This window comes from Strix uralensis, chromosome 10 (assembly GCF_047716275.1).
Source record: "Strix uralensis isolate ZFMK-TIS-50842 chromosome 10, bStrUra1, whole genome shotgun sequence".
NCBI classification, from domain to species: domain Eukaryota; kingdom Metazoa; phylum Chordata; class Aves; order Strigiformes; family Strigidae; genus Strix; species Strix uralensis.
Window position 1 is genome coordinate 3,762,358 of NC_133981.1, and position 24,920 is coordinate 3,787,277.

Below are 24,920 nucleotides of genomic sequence, written 5' to 3' on the forward strand. Positions count from 1 at the left end.
GTGGCGTCCCGAGCTCCACGGCCGCGACCGGGGGCTGTCCCCACCCCCGTCGAGGTCATGGCCACCCGCGCGTCCCGGACCCGTGCGGCCGTTCCCCCGTGGAAGGCGCCCTCCGGCGGCCGCGTCCCCCCCCCTGCCGCACCGGGGCGCGGCCCCTTTAAGGTGCGGGGCGGGCCCGGGCGCCGAGTTCTCGCGGGACTTGGGGGCCGCGCTCTCGCGAGGCCAGGGCCATGCGCTGATTGGCTGCGGGGGGTTGAATGTAAGATGGCGCCCAGGGAGCTGTGAGGGGAAAAGACTCGGGGCCGAGGCGGCGGCGGTGCGAGGCGACGGCGGCAGCGGGGCCGGGGTGAGGCGGGGCCGGGCCGGGCCACGCCGCGGCGTAGCGGGGCCGCCGGGCCGGGCCGCGGGAGGGGGTGCGCGGCGGTGGGGCCGGGCGGGGCCTCCCGTCGGGCGCGGGGGGGAGGCGGCGGCGGTTCCGGGGGCGGCGCGGGCCCGGCGGGGAGGGGGAGGGGGCAGCCCCGCCTGCCGGGGGCGCGCACCACCCGCCCGCGGGGACGCGCGCAGCTTGGTCGTGCACGCGCGGGGCGCGCCCCCTGTTCCCCCCTTACGCCCCCCCCCCCCCCCCTGTGCACCGGGCGCGTCCCCGCCTCCCCCCCCCTGCACCGGGCGGGGCGGCCCCTTCCCCGCGCGGGCACGGGCGGCGGCAGCGCGCGCCGGAAGGCGCGGCCTCCGCCTCTGCGCGGTGCGGCCCTCGGCGGCCGCCGTCCGCGGCGAAGCCCCCAACATGGCTCCTGCGGCGGCGAGGGTGGGGGGGGGCGGCGGCGCGGCGCCTCCCGCGGGCCTGGGCCCGGCCGCCCCGGCGGGGAACAAAGGCGGCGGCGGGGAGCGGGGCCGGGCAGTGCTGGGCGAGGGCCGGCCTGCCGCAGGAGGAAGCCCCGTGGTCTCGGCGTCCCCCACTCGAACAGGGGAGAGGCCCAGCCGCGGCCGATGATCTCAGGGGCTAAATATGGAGCTTCGCCTCGTCTGGGCTGGGTGGCGGGGCGGTGTGTGTCGTTCCCGTCTGTCCCGGGCCGCGGCGGCTCGGCCGGGAGCACCTGCGGGGGGAGCGGGGGGGACCTCTGGATACGGTCACTGCTGCTGCCTTGTTCTAAGTTCTGTCTTCCAGTAACTCCGGTGTCACCGGCTGCGCTGCGCTTGTCACCGCAGGGTGTGAGTGCTCTGCGCCCTGTGACAGATGTGCTCGCACTCTCGTTCCTAGTAACACTGATCAGGCTGAGGGACACAATGGTTAGGAATTGGGCACCTCGCAATTCTTCAGTAGGAGCTGCTAGCTGTGTGGATGATCATATTTTTCTTTCCTGATTTTTTTTTTTCTTTTTCTTAATGGAATACATATTAAAAATAAAATGGCTTTAATAAAGAAAGAGGAACTGGGGATGGAAAGGGCTTCTTTGTTCTGTCTTCTCCAGAACGTTACAAGTCTAAGAGCTCAGGACAAGAGCAGCAGAAATACATGCAACATGGTGACTGGTGAGTCCAGATTGTCCACATGCTGCAAGTTGTGTGTGTGTTTTCAGTAACCTCAGTCTGAGTTTTATGAACTAACCGTATGTGCTCATGATCTTCAAAGAATTTCTTGAACTTATTTCCTGGAAAAAAATGCAGTTATGCTGAACAGGGAGGAATTACCTCCCTTTATCAGAGAAAGCTTGTTGCTTGGATGCTTTTTTTTTTTTTTTAAAAAAAAAATCTGACATGCAGTATTAAAAACATGCTGCTGAGATCTAGTGAGGACGGGTATTTGCTGTTTCTAATGCGTGTCTATGGGATAAATGGGATGTGTAAATTAGTATTTTTTAAATAACAGTAAAAGTGGTGACTGCAGCAGCAAGCTGTGTACGTTGCCCTACAAAAGCCTGTTGAATGCACACTTAAGCCTTAAAGAGGGTTTCTGTCATAAATGCAGGTGGGTTTAGTTTTAATAAATAAAACTTCTGGGAGTACAGCATTACTTTCCTGAATCTTCATCTAGACCTGATGCCTCTGCTGCTGGTAGGGTTCTGTGAAGTGCAGTTTTGAGTGGCTCAGTGCTTTTAAATAACCCCAAGCAGCCTTCAAACTGACAGGAACGACTCTGGGAGAAACTTAGTCCAGCCCGCACTGTTACCTGCAGTGTCTTTAGCTCCTTTCTGATTGCCAGAGTTGGAGAGCTGTAGAGAAAACCAAAGGAGGATCCTGCTCCTGTTCTGGAGCAGGAGCAAACACCACGTGGCACGGTGGGGTCTGATCCATGCTTGGGGCTTCAAGGGCTGCAGTGGCTCGGATGAGCGTCTCGCTGTTTCAGGTGTTAGTGGCTCTCAGTGTAGTAACTTCAAGCAAATATAAAGGAAGATTTTTTTCCATGCTAGAAGAGAGGAAAAGAGAGATTCTTTCTGATAGCTTCTGACAGAGGAAGGTTTGCTGGTAGGGGAAGACTGGCCCAGTAGGCTCTTGATATTGGTGGTAAAAAGAACGATTTAAGATGGAACAGCTGAACAGAATCAAGGATTTGCATCTAAGAAATTAATTCTGTGTTTGTTCCACTTCTTGGTGATTGGAAGAGGTAGGTGATGATTTGGTGGTGGATCTCTTCTTGATCTTTGGGTCTGTTGCTTATGTGTCTGGGTTTCTGGTGGCTTCTGGTCTCTGCTACACAGGAGCATGATGTACCTGTGAGCAGCTCTTGACAGGATGGTCGGAGTTCCAAAAGCAAATGCTAGGGCTAACAGATAGCTGCTGTGGAAAACAGTGGCCCTGCTGACCTCCCCCTCTCTCCCTTGACAAGGTTAACAGAAGGTGAATAGCTATTCCCTGAGTCGTTAACAACATAATAAGTACCAATTGCAGGAGCAAGGAGGAAGGCAGGACCTTTGTTGAGAGGTGAGCCCATCCTATTCAGCAGCAGCTAGCTGTGAAAGAGCATGTAATCTCAAAGAGCACCTGTAGTGGTCACCTCTGGGTTCCCAGCATGTCATCCTGGAGGCTTATTCTTCCTAAGTCTTCCCTCAGAAAGCTGTGTCTGCTGGTGCGCCTCAGAGTGGACATGCAAAACGATTATGCTCTTCTGAAAGCCAAACTGTAATACTGAAGTCAAATATTTGTAAGTTCCAGGTAGAAAATCGGGACAAGTTAATTGCTCAAAATCTGTTTTCCAGCTTCAGAGTATGTAACAGAGCATCTTACAACTAGATGCAAGATGTGTTTGGGTGTGCCTGGTGTAGGTCCCGTCTGAGTCAGGGAGGACGCATTAACAAGGTTGTTCTCCCTTGGTTTCACCCTGGACATACAGTCACCTGGGAAAGGGTTAATAACGTGTCCTGTAGAGGTGTAGGGTACTTCTGGGTGGCTCCTGGAGGAAACCTCACTTGGCAACTAACTGAATAGTCTTACTGGCTCTATCACGCGGAGATGGCTTGAAAAAGTGTCAGATGAGAATCTCTGAAAGGCAGGAGAATTGTTTTTCTGTCCCCCTGTGGGCTCTATGGGAGCTTCTGTATGCTGATTTTTAAGAGTTGTTTGATTTACTAAATGAACACTGTTAGCTGATGCTTTTTACTAAACACTGATGCATGCTTTAAGACTTATTTTCTGTAGTAATCTCATACAGCAACAAATGTTGCTTAATAACTCCAGAAACTATAGATAGAGCGCAGGTTGCCTCATGCGTGTTCCCCCTTACCTTTGATATTCATTCTGTCTCCTGTGAGCCTGGTCCAATGCACTAGCCATGAACCTCCTCCATGTAAACAAAAACTTCTGTGTGTTTAGACCGCTGTCACGTAATGGTAAAGAGCGGTTAGAATTTGCTCTAGCTCCCTCTGATTTTGGTGGGAATTGGAGCTGGACTTGCGGAATATGCTTGGGCGCCACTGACAGCCTAGAGCTAACTCCCATTTTCACGCAGGCTCTTGCAGTCTTATGTTCAACCATGTATTTCTGCCTTGGTTCCACTTTGTTAAATCATGGTAAAACGATATAAAAGGTTCTGCTTTTGTACCTATTCTCTTTAGAACTACAGTCATAATGTACATATAGTGATGTTTGTCCCTTTTTCCTCCTTTTTGCAGCTTGATCTAGTAGTACTGAATCACCTCTTCTAGTCCTAATCTTTGTGCCGTTTCACATCTTTTCACAACCATCTCAGTATCTGGTAGTGTTATAGCTCAAATCTATTCATCCTTTATCAAGACTAATTAGTGCCTTAGAAACAACCAGTAAACTCACTGCAGAAACAATTTGTGGGTTTAAACAAGACAAGTCAATAAGAGAAGAATGCTGTCAGAGTATACCCTAGAGCTTTCTAATGTTCTCAGGTGGAGTCATCTTTTTTTGTTGTGTTTTTTTTTTTTCCATTGCTCTCACTTCTTCTCTGATCACTTGATTTCTTTTTCTGTCTCTCCTTTGTCTTCATACATGGCATGTTTCATGTTAACCTCTTCCTATGTTAAAAGGACATCAAGAACTGATGCTGCTGTTGCCTTTGTCATTTCCAGACCTCTGCTTCTCCATGTGTGTAGTTTCCTGTTTGAGGAATCTCCTGATTCCAGCACTCTCCTTTTGCTTGCTATGTTCCAATCGATAAGGCTGTCCTAGTCCTAATAGCAGTGGGCTGAATGTTGCATCTGTTGCTCTTCCGTTGTGCTTCCCATTAGCTGCCTAGAATAGAACTGCATGGCCTGAGAGAACATACTGCTCGGTTCTCCCGCCTCTGTGACTGCAACGCAGGGCCACAGATATTGATTTCTGAGCTTCTCTCACTAATGCTGCATGCTGCAAATGAATGAAATGTATGACTTGATTTTTGTCTGTTATGGGACTCACCTGGCCTGGGTGAAGTACAAGGCTAGAAGATTCTACATGGCAGTGAGCTCTCTGAATAGTACCACAGTTACACCTGAATATCATTCAGACTTCCCTGAGCTGCTAAGGGTTAATCTGAGAAATGTGCAGTAGCACAAGATGCCTCATAAAACTAAAGCATCTGTCTCGGGCATCTGGCTGTGCATGTTTGCTAGTTTTCATACGGTACTCAGTATGAGAAATTGCTTACTGGAGTTAGGAATATCCTTGCATCAAAGGAGTGCTGCAGTTAAGACTTCTACTTTCTCTTTCCTTAAGGAACCCTAAGGACCTTGCAATATGAATAATTCTCTGGAGAACACCATTTCCTTTGAAGAATACATCCGTGTGAAGGCGCGATCGATCCCCCAGCACAGGATGAAGGAGTTTCTGGACTCCCTTGCTTCCAAGGGGCCGGAAGCTCTGCAGGAGTTTCAGCAGACGGCCACCACCACAATGGTGTATCAGCAGGGTGGCAACTGCATTTACACGGACAGCACAGAGGTGGCTGGGTCTTTGCTTGAACTTGCTTGTCCTGTGACAACCAGTGTCCAGCAGCAAACTCAGCCAGAGCAGCAGATACAGGTTCAGCAACCCCAGCAAGTCCAGGTAAGCATCTTAAATCACCTCTAAATGTGTATATGACTTGCTAACCCGTGGAGTAGTGTTCAGAGCCAGCTACTGTCTAACCTGAAATCACAGGCAAGCACTTAAGAAACAGGGCCAATTAACTTGATATAGAGCAGTACTATTTCCCTTTTGTTTAAGGAATTTAGTAGTAAATTTCTGTCTTGACTGTGCCTCCATTGAGCCCCACTGTAGGAGGGGTAGCATACATAGCAATGTAGTGGAGTAACCTCTTGGAGAAATGGTTGACAGTTCTGGCATGTACACAACTCCCCGAAGCCTTGCACTCTGTGTGGAGCTGCTATAAATACCACCCCCCTCTGCTGGTCTTACTTTATCTGGTTGTTCAGGGTGGCCGTGGGATCTAACTCGCCTTCAGGCTTTTTAAAATGAAATCAGTACTCGTTAAAGGATTTTGCTTGAACATTCTAAAAGTTGTAGTTCTTGAACTGGCTTTTAAGTGAGGGAGAAATGCAGCGAGTCAACTTACGATATGAACCAGGGGAAGATACCTTTCAGGAAAAGAACTCTAAAAGATGCATATGTGTCAAGGTAGATTATCCCTTTGCACAGTGGAAGGATTCTTCTCCATTTTTCTTTTAAATAGGTATTGCAGTAATTTTTGTGAAGTATTAAATGAGCAAATCCAGCACCCGAGGAGAAAAATACCAAACATGTAACTTAGGATAACTGTTTTGGTCCTCAAACACATTTTGTAATTTGAAGAGTTTATAGGTGGCAGGGCGTTTACTGAGGTTTTCTTATGTCTCTGAACAGTTGTAATTCTGATACACTTCAGATACTAATCTTTCTGCCTTCTGTAGCATGAATGTAAAGTTGTGAGCTCTCCTCTTTTGTAACAAATGAGGGTATGGAGGCACGAATGGCTGGAGATAAGGTAGTGTGAACTTGCTGCAGTGCAGTAGACTTGTGCTAACAGCTCACTTGCGTGCTTTTATCCTACAGCAAAGACAAACTTACCTCTTTCTCTGGGTAACTCGTCTCCAATTACTCTCTCTATTGAGTAAATAAATGCTTAACTGGGACTTCTGTAACCTGTTGCCCTACAGTAACTTGTGTCACAAGGCTTTTGAAGAATAAAAGCCTCTAGTCTCACAGACATGACTTGCATCTCTGCGTGAGCCTGTTAAAACTGCTAAAGGGTGCTTTTTGGTTCTGCCAGCTAGCGCATATTTTGGGAGAAGTTTCATTTTTCAGTAGAGGAACTAGGAGGGTCGGTTTTTTTGGTTGCTTCAGCCTTGAAGATGTGGAAGGCCCCCAAACCAGTTGTAAAAATCCCAAGGAATCTTTTTTTTTTTTTTTTTCCCCTTCCTGCTGCTTCAGAACTACTCAAAGTTCAGGCTTGACCCTTGCAAGTCTTCTAGTAACAGAGATAGAGAGGGAGGTCATATATCATATGCTCCAGAGAAAAATAATCTCATGACCTTCTTGAAAATAACCATAGAGTTGCTGCCAGAGACCTGTTCCTGTTCTTTAAACTGAATGGCCTGTACCCTGAATATGAAAAATATCTGATGAAAGTCAAGATTTCAGCAACTTTCCTGAAGACTGTTGTCTACTCTCTCCCTGTTGTTTTTGATGTGACTCTGCTTTAAAATCCCTCTCACATCTGTCAGTAGAGCCCGTAATTAGTGTTTGTGTTGCCTACCCTGCCGCTCATTTCAGGATGTTACAAACCCTCAGAACACTTTAGGTGGCACATCTGGTATTAGATATGGCTGCAGCTGGATTCATGTGTATTTGAGCAGCTAGCTCAGAGTTATCTTGAAGTTTTTTTTCAAGGATGGCATGGAGAGGAATGTCTTTACCCCTTTGCAAGAGTGTTCTTCTGTCTTTCAAGATTTCTTAGTGAGACATGATTTATGTTAAGCCCATGACTTAGTGTTTGCCTGTCTCAAGGCTGTCACTGTAGCAGCAGTAGCAGAGCGTGGTGTCCGAACAAAGCTGGATTTTTCTGTGACTCTGGGGGTGACAGTGTTCCCCTAGAGCAGTGCACCTGATCCAGCAGGCTTGCTTTGTGAAAATACCACTTGTGTTGTATTATGAGAAATTCTGGTCATCCACTGAAGCCTCTTAGCTTTTGATCAAATTTATGTCATCTCAGTACTTGATAATCTGTTTAGTTCTGGCTAATCCAATTGCAAATCAGTGGAAGACCCTTTGAATGACTATGCTTACGTCTGGCAGTGTGACAGTGGTGCTGAAGGTGACTAATAATATGACCAGTCAGATGACCTCACGATAGCAAGTGCTGATGGCAACCTTATGATCATAAAGATAGACGGTGCTCAGGTTTCATCTGAGAGTTTACTTGCTGTGAACAACGACAGGCAGTGCGTGACCGCTTGCTGCTTTTGTTTATGCTGACAAAATAAATTTCCTGTTTGAAGAAGTTGCCACCGTAGGGTTTTCTTGCCTAAAAGGTTCAACAAACTGTTGCCAAATGAGCGGATGCGACTCTTGGTTATATACTAGTCAGTGCTACAGTACAAGTGTCTTGGAGCTCCTTCCATACCCAGTATCACAGCGGTGCCATTAGTGATCTTAAGAAAGAGTTTAGTATGACGAGTTCTCATACCCTGTGTAGCATCAGGGTGTGGCTGGTGTGTTTTTCTTTAGTCAAGTAAGAGTTTTATCAGCTCTGCCTTTGGTGAGATCGTTGCTCGTTGGTCTTGTGCATTGAGGCCATCGAGTTGACGATGCCAGTGAGAAGAGGTGTCAGAGTTGACTTCCTTACTCAATATGGTATTTCTGCAGAGGTCAGTGAACCTCTTGCGCTTCTTCCTCTTCTGCAAGAAGATTTAACTGAAAGAATATCAGAGGACAGAAAGTATCTTTGTGTAGGATACATACAGTGCATGTGGGGAAGATCCTCAGTCTCAGCTTTTTATTAAGCCAGTCTGATGGTTAGGTGGCAAGAGCTTCTTGGACAGGGCTTGAGGGGAGGATGCTACAGGTGAGCAAGATCACAGAACTATATAGGGAATGGTTAAATGCCTGTGTAAAATGTCTTTCAGTTAAGACTTGTGTCTTTCTAACTGCTGCAGTCCTTATGTGTTTACTGTTCAGCTTTTTCAGTGTTCCCCGAGCCTATTCTGTGACTTCGGGCCATTATAGGAAGCTGGGCATTATTAATGACATAAGGCAGGGAAAGATGCTCTTAAGTAGCTCGGAAGAAAATCTTATCTCTGGCTCTGCACAGAATACATCTTTCCTTCGCTTCTGGTGCATGCAGCTTTCCCCTGCCCCAGTCCTGGTTCTGAAGTTTAGCCTGGAGGTAGGGCTCCTATTCACTTGCCTTTGAAGGGCATTCCAATAAGATATTAGTGTAGCAGCTAGTATTAATTATCATTTGCTAGGGCTGAGTGTGCCAGTTCAAAGCATGGTTATAGTCAAGAGTGGTGTTTTCAAGGCAGCATCTTCTTGTATGTGGAAGTAGGTTCCTCTTTGAGAGGTAAGCTGGTTTTGTTTAACCTGGTTCACCAGTTTTAAGTGTCTTAGGCCTAAATCCTGTCCCAGTGTACAGCTTAACAATATAATGTTGATATTGTAATTGTTCAGACACTCACAAAGCCTAATTTGGCCCGTTGAATTCTCTCTCTGATGTTGATGAATGAGCAGAGGAAAAAACCTGGAGTGAGAATCTGGCTGGCAGTTGTTCTGCAAAGCTGGCTTGTACACTCCCCTTACACCTTGTTTACTTAGATAGATAGCAAAGGACTTCCTGTAAAGTAGTTGAATAACAAGTTCCAACATTTCCTGCTACTTCGGTGATCAGTCTTTTCACCTACGCTGTACTTGAGGCCTGTTTTGTACCTGTGCGTGTGCTTTCTGGCATAACGTTAGAAGGAACTCTTTATTACAGTGTTAGTTTTTAATGCTGAAGTCGCTTTATCTTAGGCCTGTTGTTGAGGGAAGTGTATTTTAAGCCTTCTTTCCTTAAATTGGGCTAAAAAATAATTATGAGATTGTTCTCCTGCTCTCAATTTTTGTCCAAGTGTTTGACTTCTGTGAGCTTGCACAGTTGTGCAAGTTTGAGGTGCACCTACGCTACCTCTTGGGGAGGGATTTGGAGCACACTTCCCTCGGCAAGTTTGTCACCTGCCTCCACTTATCTCTCATAGGTTTGGAGCCTGTAATTTGGGATTCCCTTCAGATGAAATTCAGCCATAAGATGCAGTCTTGTTGTGTCTAGGTGTTTGTCTAGCTTGGCTAGTGGACAAGACTAGACATTGGCCTTCAGTTTTTCTCTGAAGGTCTGCTCTTGGTGTATCTTACTACTTGCTAGTGAAAAGGTAGCTTCAGAAACCAAGGTGTGTTTGTGAAAAGAGGCATTTAAGAGCCTGTCAGGTGTTCTAGGGCAAGCTAGATATCAGAAAACCCATGCAAGCCAGAGGTTGGTATGCGTGCTCATTTGGAGTTAGGTTTTAGGAAATATTAGGTAATACAGTCAGTCCACAGATGAGATTTTCTTTGCTTGGGAATTCTTTCAGCTTAATTGTTTCAGAACTGCAGTTCTGCAGTCTGATTCCTTGTTGGGCAGAGAATCTGCACAGGGCAGACATGTTATGAATCCTACTTGAAAGTTTGTTGGAGTTAGTCTGTCAACCATGAGGAAAAAAAAATTTTGGAAAGCAGGCTTTAGCTGTTCTCATGCAAAGAGAAAATAAGTAATTTCAGGAGCATGTGCTCAGTTCTGGATAGAATATGTTTTTGAGCTTAATGTGACAGAAGATTTTCTTTAAGGGAATTCTTAAAATTTAGTTCTGCCCTCCTGTTCCGATACAGGGCTGACTTCTAACACTTTTGACTCTCTAGTCAGCTAGTGCTTGGTCCAACTTCTAGTTACTTTATGGTAAAAAGGCATTTCTCTGTGTGATGGTAGCCTGCTGGGAAGTGATTCTTTTCATGCTGTTAGATCCAAACTTCTGGCAGTAAGCAGTTTTTCAGTACTGGTAACTTGGCGTGTTCCTCTCTTGCACCAGTATAATACAGGAATTCCCAGCATAACATGTTCTCACTTTAATCTTCAGCGTAAGGTGAAGATTTGAAGTCCTCCCTGTTGGTCTTGGCCTGTAAACTTAAAGCATTCCTCTTTGTACAGCATCTTTTTAAAAGTCAACCGCTGATAATGTTTAATGTAATTCTTTGTCCTTTTTTTTTTTCCTCGTATAGCAATTTAGACAATGAGGTCAACGTAAGAAGCTCTGGTCTCAGACTGGGTTGAAGTCTGTAAATCTGAAAGGAATGCTTGTAGCACTCCTGGGTACAACCTACTTGAAAATAAGGAGGGATCTACTGCAAGTTATGGTTGTTAAAAATGGATGTGTAATTCACAAGGGATGCGTAATGTGCAGTAGGTAGGGCTCCAATATCCTCTTAAATAGGAGCAGTCTGTAGTCAGAAGCATGATGTCTGCAGTCTGCAGCATGGAGAGCACCCAGTGATTCTGGAGTCTCATTTCTTCATCTTTGGGTGTTAGCAGTAACACTGTGTGAATTCCAGAGCAGTAGCAAGACATCCTAGTTGTAGGGGTTAGGATTTAGTCCTGGGGGAGTATCGTAGGGCCTCAGGTCATGATTGCTCATCTGCTGAAAGTTGCCCATGACTTTTAGAGACAGTAGTCTCAGGCTTTAAAATGGTTGGTGGTTCAAAGCTGCGCCAGGGGAGGTTTAGACGGGACATGAGGAAGCGTTTCTTTAGCAAGAGAGTGGTCAACACTGGAACAGGCTTCCTGGAGAGGTGGTTGATGCCCCAAGCCTGTCAGTGTTTAAGAGGCATTTAGACAATGCCCTTAATAACATGCTTTAGCTTATGGTCAGCCCTGAAGTGGTCAGGCAGTTGGACTAGATGGTCATTGTAGGTTCCTTCCAACTGAAATAGTCTATAAAAGCAGAAGGAAAAAAATGCTGTCTTGTCGGGTCTGTTCTGAGACAGTGCCTCTTGCTTAAACCCGTTCCATTACCTTTCTAATTGCACTTATGTGATAAAATTGTTTCAGTGCAGGAGCAGGCTTTCAATTCTTACTGCTAGCAAAAAAAAAAAAAAAAAAGTGTCTACTTTGTATATGTTACCGCAGTAACAGGAACTGTAATGTAAAATTTTGTATGGAAAGAAAGTGGGGGTACTTTTAAGGTGTTCTAAGTCAACCTGTGCAGATTCTGAAAACACACTGCAGAAGTATAGGATAAATGACACCTTTACCTCTTTCTGTGACGTGATTTTGAATCCTAACAGATAAAAGCAAATGTTTATTGTGTGAAATTGTATATATATCAGTGCAATAGTGCATTTTACTTTGTCCAGTCTTGGGGCTTTGCCTTGCAGGTAATCTCTTAAAAAGGTACTTAAATTAATACTAAGGACTATATTAGTGATTTTTGAAGCCAGATATTTTGGAGAATACTTGCCTTAGAGGTGTAATTGAAACTGGCTTTCTCATACTGAACTCTTAACTGGGACTTGTGCTTGGGCCTGTTTGCCCACGGCAGTACTCGTGCTGTAGGGCAGTATGATAAGAGTATCAAATAGAACTGAAGAAGCATCCCATAGGTGACTTCATCTTTTTCAATTAACTGCGTGATCAAATCACTCATTGATGCAGCTTTTTAAACTGTCATGCTGACACAAGGTCATATGTTTCTTGTTACCTTGCGGGAAATTATTATAGAAAGTCCTCGTCATCTGGATTACAGTATACTGCATGTAGCTCCCAGCAGGAACCTGTGAAACTCCCTATTCTTCCTGGAAATAGAATTAGTTCTGAACAGGAGATGACTTACAAAAACTGGTCTACAAGAGGTGCATTTTGGTACCCCGCTTTTTTTCCCTAGCAACTCTTAATTGGCTGCAAACAAATCCTTAACGGTTTTTAAGACTTCTTAGAGGTGATGTTCAGAAGTGAGATTTCATGATTCTGTGCAGTGCAGGCCTGCGTGGTGGTTCTTTTTGGTATTGTCAGGCTGGCTAGTGTGATGTCTCTGTGCAAACGCTACATTAGCTTGACTGTCTCTAGAAGTGAGGTAGAAAAGGCTGAGAGAACCTGAGTAGGAAGACATAGTTTTGCAACTAAATAAATCTGTGTTGGCTTCAAACTTCATATGGCCCTCGTAGGTGCCACTAATAAAGCTCTACATCTCTAAGTTGGGTTTGACAGGAGAGGTTGAGTAATTAATTCCCTTAAAGTGTTAAGGAAACCTGGAGAAGCAGATGGTCATGGGAACCTGAGATATGGCTTCTAGGGCAAGGCAAATGCAACAAAAGTGGCTGTGTAAACGTGGGGGACAAAGTGGTGAAGTGTCTGGAGGAGAAGAGCAGACCTCTCTTGGTGCCCTGAGAGTGAAGATACCAGCTGGGTTGGGTTTGAGGCCTGGAATGTGAAGTTGAGACCTGAACTTTGTGTTGGGGGTAACCTCTGGCTCCTGGGCTGCTGCTAGGTAGTGTGACAGACCTTGGACAAAGGAGCGCTGATGTGAGAGGGGGTGATTTGGTTTTTATTTTTTCCCTAAAATAAAAGGAACTGTGTTTGGATCCTAGTCTTAAAATATTTTGCCCATGTTATTCAGCATTGTGTAAGTGCATGAGCTAGAAAATACAACTGAGTAATTTGGACAATAAATGAAATTAAATAATGAAGAAAGAATTGGTTTTAATTATCACTGCCAAAAAAATTACTTCTGAAGTTTAAAAAACAAATGCTGCAGTGTTGCCCCTTAGCGCATGACAGAGATTCACGTTGAACTTACAACTTGCTGTGTTGACACCCGTTGGTGCAGTGTTACTATTAGCCATTGGTTTCAAAATAATATTTCTGTGCTTTATGTGAAAAGAGCCAAGTGCTGGTTTCAGCTTACCCATATTTCTTACTGCCTGTCACTGGCAGGTGATTCTGCGGCCGTTTGGGGGATTGGGGTTGAAAGAGGTAAAAAAAATCTTTAGAGCGTAATAAGAATGAGGCAATCTTCTGTATTTTGTAGCAAGATAAACTTAATATCAGAATTGTAATGTGCGTGACCTTAAAGTCTTGCTATTGCCAGGCCTGTGCTGAAATAACATTTTAGCAATGCAAATAGCTCTGAAGACTCTTGGCTTCCAAGGATGCAATCTGTTGGCTTGAGCCCACGGAGCTTTGAGGATGGAGATGCAGCTCACGCGCTGTTCTCTCTGTGCTGAGAAGCGTGGTCATGTGCAATGCTGAGCAAACACATCATCTACCGTGTGTCGCTGTTATCAACCAGGCGCTTCTAGAGTGACTTGGTTTCATTTTCCTGAGATCTTTACTAAAGGATTAATATATGGAATCATAAAACTGAGTATAAAAGACCTGGAGCATAGAGCTCTGTTGGTGGCCCCCCTGTTGAATCGCTGGCCCTTGCTGATCTCTAACTGCTGGGTTGGTGTCGTTGCAGGTTCAAGTCCAGGTCCAGCAGTCACCGCAGCAGGTCTCCGCCCAGCAGCTCTCACCACAGCTCACTGTCCATCAGGCTTCGGAGCAACCAATACAGGTCCAAGTGCAGATCCAAGGCCAGGCGCAGCAGCAGGCGTCCCAGACAATACAGAGTCAGTGTCTTCAGAGCCCCAGCCCATCGCAGCTGCAGGCAGCTCAAATCCAAGTGCAGCACGTGCAGACTGCCCAACAGATCCAGGCTGCAGAGATACAGGAGGAACACATACAACACCAGCAGATCCAGGCCCAGCTTGTGGCAGGACAGGCCATTACTGGTGGCCAGCAGATACAGATCCAGACAGTTGGGGCACTGTCACCTCCACCTTCTCAACAAGGATCTCCACGAGAGGGAGAGCGGCGGATCAGCACTGCTAGTGTCCTTCAGCCGGTGAAGAAACGTAAAGTGGATATGCCTATTACTGTATCGTATGCTATTTCAGGGCAGCCAGTTGCCACAGTGCTGGCCATTCCTCAGGGCCAGCAGCAAAGTTACGTCTCTTTAAGGCCAGACTTGTTAACAGTGGACAGTGCCCACCTGTACAGTGCCACTGGGACCATTACTAGCCCCACTGGAGAGACTTGGACCATCCCTGTTTACTCTGCTCAACCACGTGGTGACCTTCAGCAGCAAAACATAACCCACATCGCCATCCCTCAGGAGGCCTACAACGCCGTCCACGTCAGTGGCTCGCCAACGACACTGGCTACCGTGAAGCTGGAAGATGACAAGGATAAGATGGTGGGAAGTACTTCGGTAGTGAAGAACTCTCACGAGGAAGTGGTGCAGACTCTTGCTAATTCGCTCTTTCCAGCGCAGTTTATGAATGGCAACATCCACATTCCAGTGGCAGTGCAGGCTGTGGCAGGGACGTACCAGAATACAGCACAGACAGTGCACATATGGGACCCGCAGCAGCAACAGCAGCAGCCCACACCCCAAGAGCAAGGGCAGCAGCAGCAGCAGCTACAAGTCACTTGCTCAGTAAGTTAAAACTGCTTCTCGGTCTCAGTCTGTGATTAACAACTTGTGAATATTGTGGAGAGGGAGGATGTCAGCAGGCAGCTGGTATCTAGGAAGCAGAAGTGTGTCTGTCCCAGTAGCCTGGACATGTAGGACACTTGACTCCTGATAGTTGTCGGACTGTGATGTGTTAATGTTGGTACATAATAATAGGACTCAAAACTTCCCAAAAGAAAGTAGTCTTCATCATGTAAATTAATAGATACGTGTTCATTGCTAGCTTCTTCCTGGCGGGTATTCCAAGGTCTGCACTCTTCTCCTGAGCTGTTTTAGGGGTTGCAGTGGACAGGCAGGGTTGGTTGCAGCAAAATAAGGTGTGCAAATACACTAGTCACCTAGTTAGCAGCTACTTTGTGTTCTGCAGCACGTGGAGTCCACAGCAGATCCAGTGCCCAGGTAAAGTGTCGAAATCTGACTAGTTGTGAGCAAGCTTCATGAATCAGGTGGACCTGTCTGTAACACCACATCCTGCTTCTGGTAAATGCCTGGTGTGCAAGAGCACAGTAACGAGCAGTGGCAAGTAAGCATCTCTTCGTAGTGCTTGGCGAACATGGCAGCCAAATTTGTTGCTGTTTTTTTAAAGGCTTTGTTGCTAACTTTAAGCCATAGATTATTTTGAATTGGCTTTTAAAACTTGAATAACTAGGGCTATTAATGGCCTCTCTTGTATGTGCAAATGGATGTCATTTATCTTTTATTACCAGAAAGTGAAAAGTGATTGATCTGTCAGAGCCTGTTTTTGCTGAATGGAATGAGGGCAAAAATATCCAAGTCTGCTAGCATAAATGTTGTTATAAATTCTTTCCAGTTTATAAATAACACTGTTGGCTCTATAAAGGCTTGTATGCCCTCTACTTCATCAGTAAGCACTGCGACAAGAAGGATTACTTTCTGTAGTCATGTCTGATTGTTTCTGAGATGATTATGGGCTGTAGCCCACTAAGGTCTTCACTGAAAAGGGTTTCCTACATCTCTAGACAACCTCCAGATGCTGGCTGCCCTCTTTTATAAAGCTGTACTTTAAGCTACAGCTTATGGGTCTTGTAATGCATGGAGTTTTGTTTGGTTGGGGTGCTTTTGTTCTGTCATGTTTAAAGAGCCTTGTGTAGCTCATCTGTTCCCTGTATTGGTACTTCAAAGATCACTTCATCGCTTTCAGCTGCTTGAACAAACTAAGTTGATTGAGCTTTCTGCTAAACAGGATTTTTAGGCTTATTCTAGAGTCTTTCAAGAGCATGAACCACATTCTTGGGATCCTTTCCGTGGTACTAGCTCCATAATTTCTTTAATGGTTACTTGTAAAGCTTCTGGTAATGCTGTGTATTCCTTTGCGCAGTGGTCTGCAATTCTTGGGTATTAGAGTACTGGATGTTGCATAAGCCCCTAAATACAGAGGCAAGTCCAGGAGGGATGCATTCTTCCTCTAAGAGGGCAGTAAAGCTACTATAGGTGAACTTCGAACTTTTGGGCGTTATCCCTCTCACAACTGTTGAGACTGAGAGGAATTTACCTGCTTGCCCCACGCTGTCCTCTGGCATTGTGCTGCTGTGGGATCCGAGCAAGTTGCAGATATTTTGCTCTATTTGTGGAAAATGTAAGTCAGTTAAGAAGCAACTGCCAGTTCAGCGAGTTAACTCCAGCCTGTGTGCCTGCCTCCACACTGGACAAGGTGTCTGCGAGGTCAGGGCAGAAGGTTGCTCTTTAGGTTGGGCTGATGGAGGTGGTTGGCTCTAGAAAGCTTTCTGCTCTCTGGGGCAGTGCTTTGGAAGAGAGCCGAGGCTCAGTCCTAGCTCCTACAAAGACAAGGTGTCAGTTCATCCTTGGACTCTTGTCCTCTTTAAGGCAGAGACTTGCTTGACAACTTAAACTTTGTCGCCATCTACCTTGATTAAAAGCTGGGCCCTTTTCAGTCAGTCTCTCTCTGCAGCTGTGGTAGACGCTGCTGGTGATGCAGGGGCTGATAAGCAAAGAGCTATTAAAAGCTGGTGCAAAAAAAGAAAAAGCAACCAGAGGCAGTCAGAAAGCTCCAGTGGGAGGCTCTTGCAGGCTTTGCCTCTTCAGCTGTTTTTTTGTTATACTAGGTGCAGGTATTGCTAAAGTCTCTATGCCATTTCCATTATGGTCTGTAGTAATGCCAGAGCAACTTCATTATAATGTTATAAGCTTCATTATAACAGAGCCTTGTTTTTTTGGGGTGGCTCTTAAGGAAAAAGCAGAACTGTTTTGATGTAAGAATTGCTATGTCTGTAACACGTTCAGGGTGCCAGTGAGAATTTGACTAAGGGCTGTAAAGCTTCAAGTTAATCTCCTTAATTGAGGTAGCCATGAGACTTTCTGTGGCATGGGACTGAGAAACTGTAGTGAAGAATGCAGAGTGCAGCTGGAGGGCTCACTGCTCTTTCTGGATAGGTGCCATTGGTTGCCCGTAAAACAAGTTTCAGTTTGAGGTAGTAATTCTTGGTGACTTAAGGTCCTGCTGCAAAGTAAATATCTAAGGGGTCTGGAGACCTCTTAGGTCTGTAGTAGGTCATACAGTAGCTCTTCACAGAATAGTAGCTAGTCCTCACTAACAGTGTTTTGTAGTTTGAGAGCACTGCGTTGCAACTGAATTAATGTTTTGATGCTGGTCTGTTATTACTTTATACCTCTTACAAATGAATTAATCTTATCAGTTGATGATAAGATCAGCACGTATCTATTCTGTCTGCCTGTTACGTCCTGAATAATGACGAGAGCCTGCCCTCAGTGGGCAAGGGTGGGGCAGGATACTAGCAGTGTACAACACGCGATCGGACCCAGAGCTTTGCTCAGGGCAGTCCAGGTTTGGGGCAGCAGTGGCTAGTAAAGCTGATGGCACTGTGCTCTTCTTCCCTGCTCTCTCTAGCTGCTGTGTCTGCGAGGGGCCTTGGGCTGCTCTTGTTGTAGGGAGATGATGGATTTGCTAAAGGGGTTATAGATACGTCCATTCAAACTAGAAGTGTGCTTGGAGAGACGAATACTCTTTCGTGAGAGGCAATTCAGGTTAGACAGCAAAAGTTGCGTTCCTTGTATTAATTTCTTGTTAGAGACGGGTGTTGCAAAAGGCTGATATCCTGGGGCTAGAGGTAGTGTGGCATTACTTGTTTTTTGTCAAACTGTCACATACCAAAGTGTACGTATAAACCGAAATGTTTTCTTTCATAGGCTCAAACTGTTCAGGTTGCTGAAGTTGAACCACAACCACAGCCACAGACTTCACCTGAACTTCTACTTCCAAACTCTCTGAAGCCAGAAGAAGGACTTGAGGTGTGGAAAAGCTGGGCGCAGACCAAGAATGCAGAGCTGGAAAAAGAAGCCCAAAATAGGCTAGCACCTATTGGAAGTATGTGTCATGACAACATGGCCTTTCTTTCCTTTCCAGTAGGATTAGGAATGACTAAAACGTTAGCTGTTTACTGCTCTGGAAAACACCTTTGTTCAACTAGTGATTGTTTTTAAATTTAAACTTTGATTTACTCTGCAGTACTAATTACTCCACATTCCCACTCTCTCCATGGCTCTACTCTGAGCCAATGTGAGCACCCAGGCTGGTAGCAGTAGAAAAGGGCACTGTGTGACTGTGGTGCATGGACAAACAAAGTGGCTGTGAACGCCAGCCAGGCTGGTAGAGCAGTCACGGAGTTGCTGTTTCCTTGTTGCTGCAGGGCAGCATTTCATTGTGGACATGGTAAAAGAAGGCAATAGTCATGCAGTTGGCAGGGCAGACCGTCTTCCTGTCGGATTGTTGCCCGTTTATCTTTTAGTGGATCTGACAGCCTAAGATCTTGATTTATTTCAGCTTTATTATACTGGGAGAATGAGGTAGTACTGGGCATGCCAGATAGAATGGCAAAGCCAGAGATGTGGGAAATCATTCCTGAAAGATTGGGAAATAATATGGCTTTATGGCTTAAATAATATGGCTTTGTTCTGTTTTTCCAGGGCGTCAGCTGCTGAGGTTCCAGGAAGATCTCATCTCTTCAGCTGTGGCTGAGCTGAATTATGGTCTATGCTTAATGACACGAGAAGCTCGAAACGGTGATGGTGAACCCTACGATCCAGATGTGCTCTACTATATCTTCCTGTGTATTCAGAAGGTACGGGGAGGACAGCTCTACATGCAGCAGGGTCGTGCATGTTGTCAGCATGCATAGGGAGGATTCTCTGTAATAAAAATGGAAAATGTAGCTCCTATTAAGCTCCCCCACAATTTCATAAGAAAAAAGTCTCTTTGCTTCAATTGAAAGAAAAAAAAAATCAGACTAAATGTAATTAGCGCACAGCAATGTTTTTACCTACTAAGTTAAGTTTGTGAAGAATAACTTAATAACTGAGTTCTGTGTCATGGCGAGAATAAATCCTTTTAGTTTTTTCGGTGGGGGAAGGAGGGTTGGATGATGCTTGAGGAAGTTGTCAATGTCAAAACTTGATCTAGTTTGCAGCTTTAACAGGCAAAACCTTAGCCTTGTGTGGTGTGGGAAGCCTGAGCTGGTAATATTAGTGAGCTTTCTGGAAGAGCTGTGGGAACAGAGCTAAACTCTGGTAGGAGAATTGAGCATCTCTCTCCCTAACCAGAAAAAGTAGTGTCCAAAGGACAGTCATGTGAAATAACTTGCAGTGAACACACCTGAAATAAAAGGTGAAATCCAACCAGCTCTATTTTCTAAGATGTTGTTTCCTTTTTGTCTTGGCATTCCCATGATAGTAACTGAGATTACCTGCCCTTTACTGGCCTTGGTGCAAGGGTCCTCAGTCTTCTAAGTAGAATGTCTTAGTCTTCAGTGCTATGCTGTAAAATGCTTGACTAACTGGGTACGTGGGCTCTTAGGATAAGGTCTGGTCTGAGGAGTATGCTCGCTGCCCCTTTACTGGACTGTGTTGTGAATCTCTTACAGTATCTCTTTGAAAATGGCCGAGTAGATGACATCTTCTCAGATCTCTACTATATTCGGTTCACTGAATGGCTGCATGAAGTTCTCAAGGACGTACAGCCCCGCATTTCCCCTCTTGGTAAGAACTTTTGTTTAAGAACTTTAAAACTTTCCAGAGTTTGGAATGGTTACACTGAACTACAGCGTGAGTGTCATCTGAATAAAAACCCTTTCGAAGTACTTGGTGTCCCTAGGACAGCTCATACTGGTCAGGGAGAAAAATGTTGTGTCTGCAGTGAAGGCCAGGGTTACTGCAGAGTCAGGCTGTAGCCCTGATTGTCGTTGAGGATTATTTGTCTATCACTTGTCACCCATCAGAAGGCAGATTGTTGGGACTCTGTCGTGTCATGAGATTGGCGTACTCGGAAGCCAGCTGATCCTTGATCTGAATCAAGCTTCCTCCTCTGAAGTACTAACACATCTTGCCTCTAATATGTATTGTTACTTTGGGAGATAATACAAAACTGTCACGTTGCCATGTAGCCAGATGGATACGGTCTGCGGGACCAACTGAGTGTCAAAGAAAAAAAAAAAACCAATGCGTGATTAGAGCCTTGAATGCTGCAATCAAATGCAGCTCATCTCAACCCCGTGTTTAGAAGATGATGGCAGTGGGGTGAGGGGAGCGGTTCCTGAAGAGACAAATTTTGACAGAGTTGCGTATGAGAACTAGATTAAGAATTGCATTTTCAGAGCACAGAAACCTGGTTTCTCGTTACTTCGTTCCCTTTGATCTGATTAGATGTCAGTGAAGAAGCTATTGCTTGTGTTCAGAAAAGCAGCTGATGTTACAGGCTAGATGGCTAAGTAGCACCGTGAGTTTTGGAATCCTTTTGTCTTCATTCTGGCTGTTTGATCTGTGCTTTGTCATTCCACAAGCCCTTGAGTTCATACTGCTGTCTGTTTTTCTGTTTATCTGTGTATTTGGAGTATAGTATTTCTCTTCTACACAAAGGAAAAAAAAAATCTGAGAATCAAAGGATTACTCATGTGTCCAAATACATCACTTGGCACCGTGCGCTGACTAAAGCTGCGCACAGGGCCAAGAGCTGATTTGTTACACTGGCCTGCCTGCTCTCACATATTATTGGATTAGGAGCATCTGCATTGGAGTAGAGCCATTAATTAAAAGCTGTTTAAGTGCATATTTATTTCTTTCTGGGCTGGGATGTATAGGCGTATTGCAGAAGCATACTCTCCACAACTAGAGGTTGACATATGTATACAAGTGTTTCCTAACTGTACCTGCTATTTAAAAAGTTATTTGCACAGTAGTGAATCTTGACATCAGTGAGGACCTCCTCCTCCTCCTTCCCTTCAGATTTATATGTTCTCCAATACTTGCAGACTATAAAATGCTGCCTGTGTTCCTGCTGTGCCTGTCTCCTGGCATGATGCTGACTTCTGATTATTGCAGGTTATGTCCTCTCCAGTCACGTAACAGAAGAGATGCTGTGGGAGTGTAAGCAGCTAGGAGCTCACTCCCCTTCCACCTTGCTCACTACACTGATGTTTTTTAATACAAAGTAAGTACTTAGATCTTTGGGAATCTTTGGGAATAAAAGAACTTCAAACGCCTTGACAGGGTTGGTAGGAAACCGCTGCACTAGATTAGGGCGAAATCATTAATTTTGAATGGTTGCATGCAGAGCCCTCTTGCAGCCCCATCAGGAAAGAAGATGCAGTACAATAAGGAAATGGGTTAGCAGAGGGGAAACTGAACTTGCGGCTGTTGCGTGCTTTGCTGGTGGAACAGTCTTTAGCTCGGTGTTGGTTTGAGCTTCAGGGGGCTCACGATGAGTGACGATAACTACCTCGCTGTTGTGGCTGTATCCTCTACTTGCTTCTGAATGTCCTGTGTTCTCTTCTTGCTGCTCAGATACTTCCTGTTGAAAACAGTCGACCAGCACATGAAGCTGGCCTTCTCCAAGGTGTTGAGGCAGACCAAGAAGAACCCTTCTAATCCCAAGGATAAAAGCACGAGTATCCGCTATCTGAAGCCTCTTGGCATCCACCAGACAGGACAGAAAGGTAGTGTCTGGAAGTTTTCTTTGGGAATATTTACTTACTGGGCTGAAGGAAGTGGAAGAACCTGGAGATGTGTGCAGGTAGGGCCACGAGAACCCAAGGCTCTGTCCATTACCTTCAGCCTAGCAGCGTGAGTTTTCTGGGTTTTCTGTCTGAGAGAGCTTAGTGCCTTCTAATAATAAGCCTGGGGACGTACATGAGGCATATAAGACTTACTGAGAGCCAAGGATAACTTTTTTTTGTTACTTTTTGGTTTTTATGGGCAAAGGGCCTGTTGGGTATAAGTGCTTATGAGCAGAGGGAGGAACTTCTTTAGCAGGGCTTCTCTTATCTTGACTCATGTTGAACCCGTATAGAATCCATATGTAAGTACAATCTGGCCTCTTAAAAGCACAGACCCAGGATTTAGCTGAGGCTTTGCAGTCTCAGTAGTGAGAGTTCTCTCAGTTTTGGGCACAGGTGGAGGAGAAACGGAAAGAAGTATACGGATGGGTTGTGTTGTTCAGTAGCCTTGGGATAAAGCAAACTGTCTATACGGTGCTTTGAGCGTTTATAACCAGGTGCCTCTGCCCTGGAACAGCCCCGTGTCTCTTGCCAGCCCTTGCCTGGTGACAGGGTGCTTCAGGGCGCTGAGGCTGTATGGCACTGCTCAGTTTGCTGTACTTACACAGAGTGTCTGACAGACTTCTGGGGGGGCTGGTTTGTAGTTACAGATGACATGTATGCAGAGCAGACTGAGAATCCAGAGAACCCCCTGAGGTGTCCGATAAAGCTGTATGACTTCTACCTCTTCAAATGGTGAGAGCTCTTGTTCGTGTGTATGGTTGCTTGTCTTTTGTGACTGTTAAGCTGCGTCTTGCAGCTGGCCTAGTTTCCAGGGCTGTGTTTTATTGCTGGCACAGTTTCTATATTTGCATAAATTGACTTAAATGGGAAGGGGCGTTGATGTGAGAGGGTGGGATTTACTCGGATGGCACAGAAGTTGAATTTCTCTGGTATTTAAAGAGACAAATCCTGATTTGTGAACTGGCTGCCCTTAATCACGTACTCACTCCAGAGGTTTGCTGTGTTGGCCTGAACTTGCTGTTCTGCCTGTGACTTGCAAGACATCTGGAAGCATCCACTACATGAGATTAGGGTCCTATTCAGGTGGGCTTCTGAACAAAAATGAGGACTTGCTGTGGAGATTGGAGGGAGGCTCGAAGGACTTGCCTCCAAATTATGATGATTCTGACAATTAATGTAAACCTTCCTCTGCACACGTGGGTCTGTAGCTAGCCTGGATGTGAAAATACCCCATCCTTACTTCACTCTGAAAGACCCCTAAAGCGATGTGTGTGTTATACTTACCAGCGTGAAATAAAAATTACTTCCTTGTAGTCACCACCATGGGTTTTTAACCTTGCATGGCCTATGGGACCGCTGTCGCCCCTAGATGTAACTCTGTACCTTCACGTCTCATCAGCCAGATGTTCACTGTCAGGAATTGTGAACCCTGGGGTGGTTCTCTCCCTCCCAGGACATTCTGTTAGTCTGGTTATTTCTGATCTTCCTCATGCAGCCCCCAGAGTGTGAAAGGCCGGAATGACACGTTTTACTTGACACCAGAGCCAGTGGTGGCCCCCAACAGCCCTATCTGGTATTCCATCCAGCCGATCAGCAGAGAGCAGATGGAGCAGATGCTCACCCGGATCCTGGTGATACGAGAGATTCAGGAAGCTCTTGCCGTGGCTAATGCCAGCACCATGCACTAAGGCATCCTTCTTGGCTCAGAAGGGGTGGGGCGGGGTGACGGGGGAGGGACAAGCAAAGATAAATTGTACAGACTTTTACACTAAAGGAGATGCCTAAGTTTTTGGTTTTTTATTGGTGTAGTTATGAAGCCCTTTTAGGCTTCTTCTCTTTAAAAGAATCTAAAGGAAAACCTACCCATTGTGTATCCTACCCAACACACCAAACTGTTGGAAGCATTGGAGGCTGCATATCCCCTGCGAGCTGGGAGCTGTGGAAAGCTGCTGGTTGACTCTGGTTTTTTTTATGATGTAGAAAACATGAACTACAGGATTGGCCTGGATGGCTGGGGCCTCTGTCTCCTTGGAGCACGTGCAGCCTAGAGGGCACAGAATGATGGATGGACCTGCTCAGCCAGTGGAGGAGAGGCAGGCATCTTCTTTTCTTGTGCTTGGACGTTAATTTGCTGTTATCTTGGAAGGAAGAGGAGAGAGTGAACTGCAATTGTGATTTATACAAAAAAACAAAAACAAAAACCAACGATTTCTATTCAGACCTTTAAGTGACATTTTTAGATGTTAAAAGTACAAACTTTACCACACTCTTCTTTTTTGGCCTAACATTGAGGCCTTAAACCTTGAGGCTCCTGTGCCTGATGGAATTCTTGTAACATACACTTGTGTATCATATAAAGATACCACCCTGTTTCTCTTATGTATTCTTACTCTAGTTGTTTATTAAGAATGACGAGCACGTCTTTTCAACATGCCATTGAACAATGTGTCTTTATTTGGGGAAGAGTGAGCTGTGAGGGTGGGGGGGGTCAATATACAAAGATCAGTATGCAAACTGGTTGTTTTCATCCCTGTTTGTGCTTTCCAGCTCGACTCCGCTGGACTTCTTTCACCCCTACAAATTAGGAAGGTAGAAGGGGATTAACTTCTGTTGAAGGACCTGAATGTCTGCTTGCTGATGGAAGCTCAGTGTCAGGCTAGGAACATGGGATCTGTGAGACCAGATCAGACTGTCCTCATGTTCTGTGGCCAGCCTGTGAGGCTTCACCCCTAGGCAAATCCCCCCCTCTCCCCACCTTTACAAACGCATCGCACCAACGGCATGATGGAGGGGTTGTTGGAGGGAAAAGGCCTTCCAGGAGCAGCATGTGGCTTACTCCTGCCGTTTAACAGCCTTTTCACAGTTTTTAACACAGCTGTGTAGC

General features: G+C 45.8%; 1 protein-coding gene across 6 annotated transcripts; it reads left to right on the plus strand.

Annotated features, from left to right (window-relative positions):
- Positions 1–245: 245 nt before the first annotated feature.
- On the plus strand, positions 246–23,724 carry QRICH1 (glutamine rich 1). Of its 6 annotated transcripts, none has more exons than XM_074878969.1 (11): positions 246–259; positions 1,470–1,530; positions 5,158–5,487; positions 13,935–14,954; positions 18,177–18,354; positions 18,954–19,108; positions 19,907–20,021; positions 21,360–21,468; positions 21,822–21,973; positions 22,678–22,768; positions 23,532–23,724. In XM_074878969.1, exons 3-11 carry the CDS (start codon positions 5,179–5,181, stop codon positions 23,722–23,724), a joined length of 2,322 nt encoding a protein of 773 aa, XP_074735070.1. In that variant the 5' UTR covers positions 246–259; positions 1,470–1,530; positions 5,158–5,178. The 6 variants fall into 6 exon arrangements, with proteins under 6 accessions (XP_074735070.1, XP_074735067.1, XP_074735066.1 ...); XM_074878966.1 differs by having other exon boundaries at positions 253–346; positions 1,422–1,530; XM_074878965.1 differs by having other exon boundaries at positions 253–346.
- The last annotated feature ends 1,196 nt before the right edge of the window (positions 23,725–24,920 follow it).

Coding starts and splice junctions, on each gene's coding strand:
- QRICH1 (XM_074878969.1), top strand. CDS start 5,179: ATGAATAATTCTCTGGAGAACACCATTTCCTTTGAAGAATACATCCGT. Junction 14,955..18,176: donor AGCTACAAGTCACTTGCTCA/GTAAGTTAAAAC, acceptor TTTCTTTCATAG/GCTCAAACTGTTCAGGTTGC. Junction 22,769..23,531: donor GACTTCTACCTCTTCAAATG/GTGAGAGCTCTT, acceptor TTCCTCATGCAG/CCCCCAGAGTGTGAAAGGCC.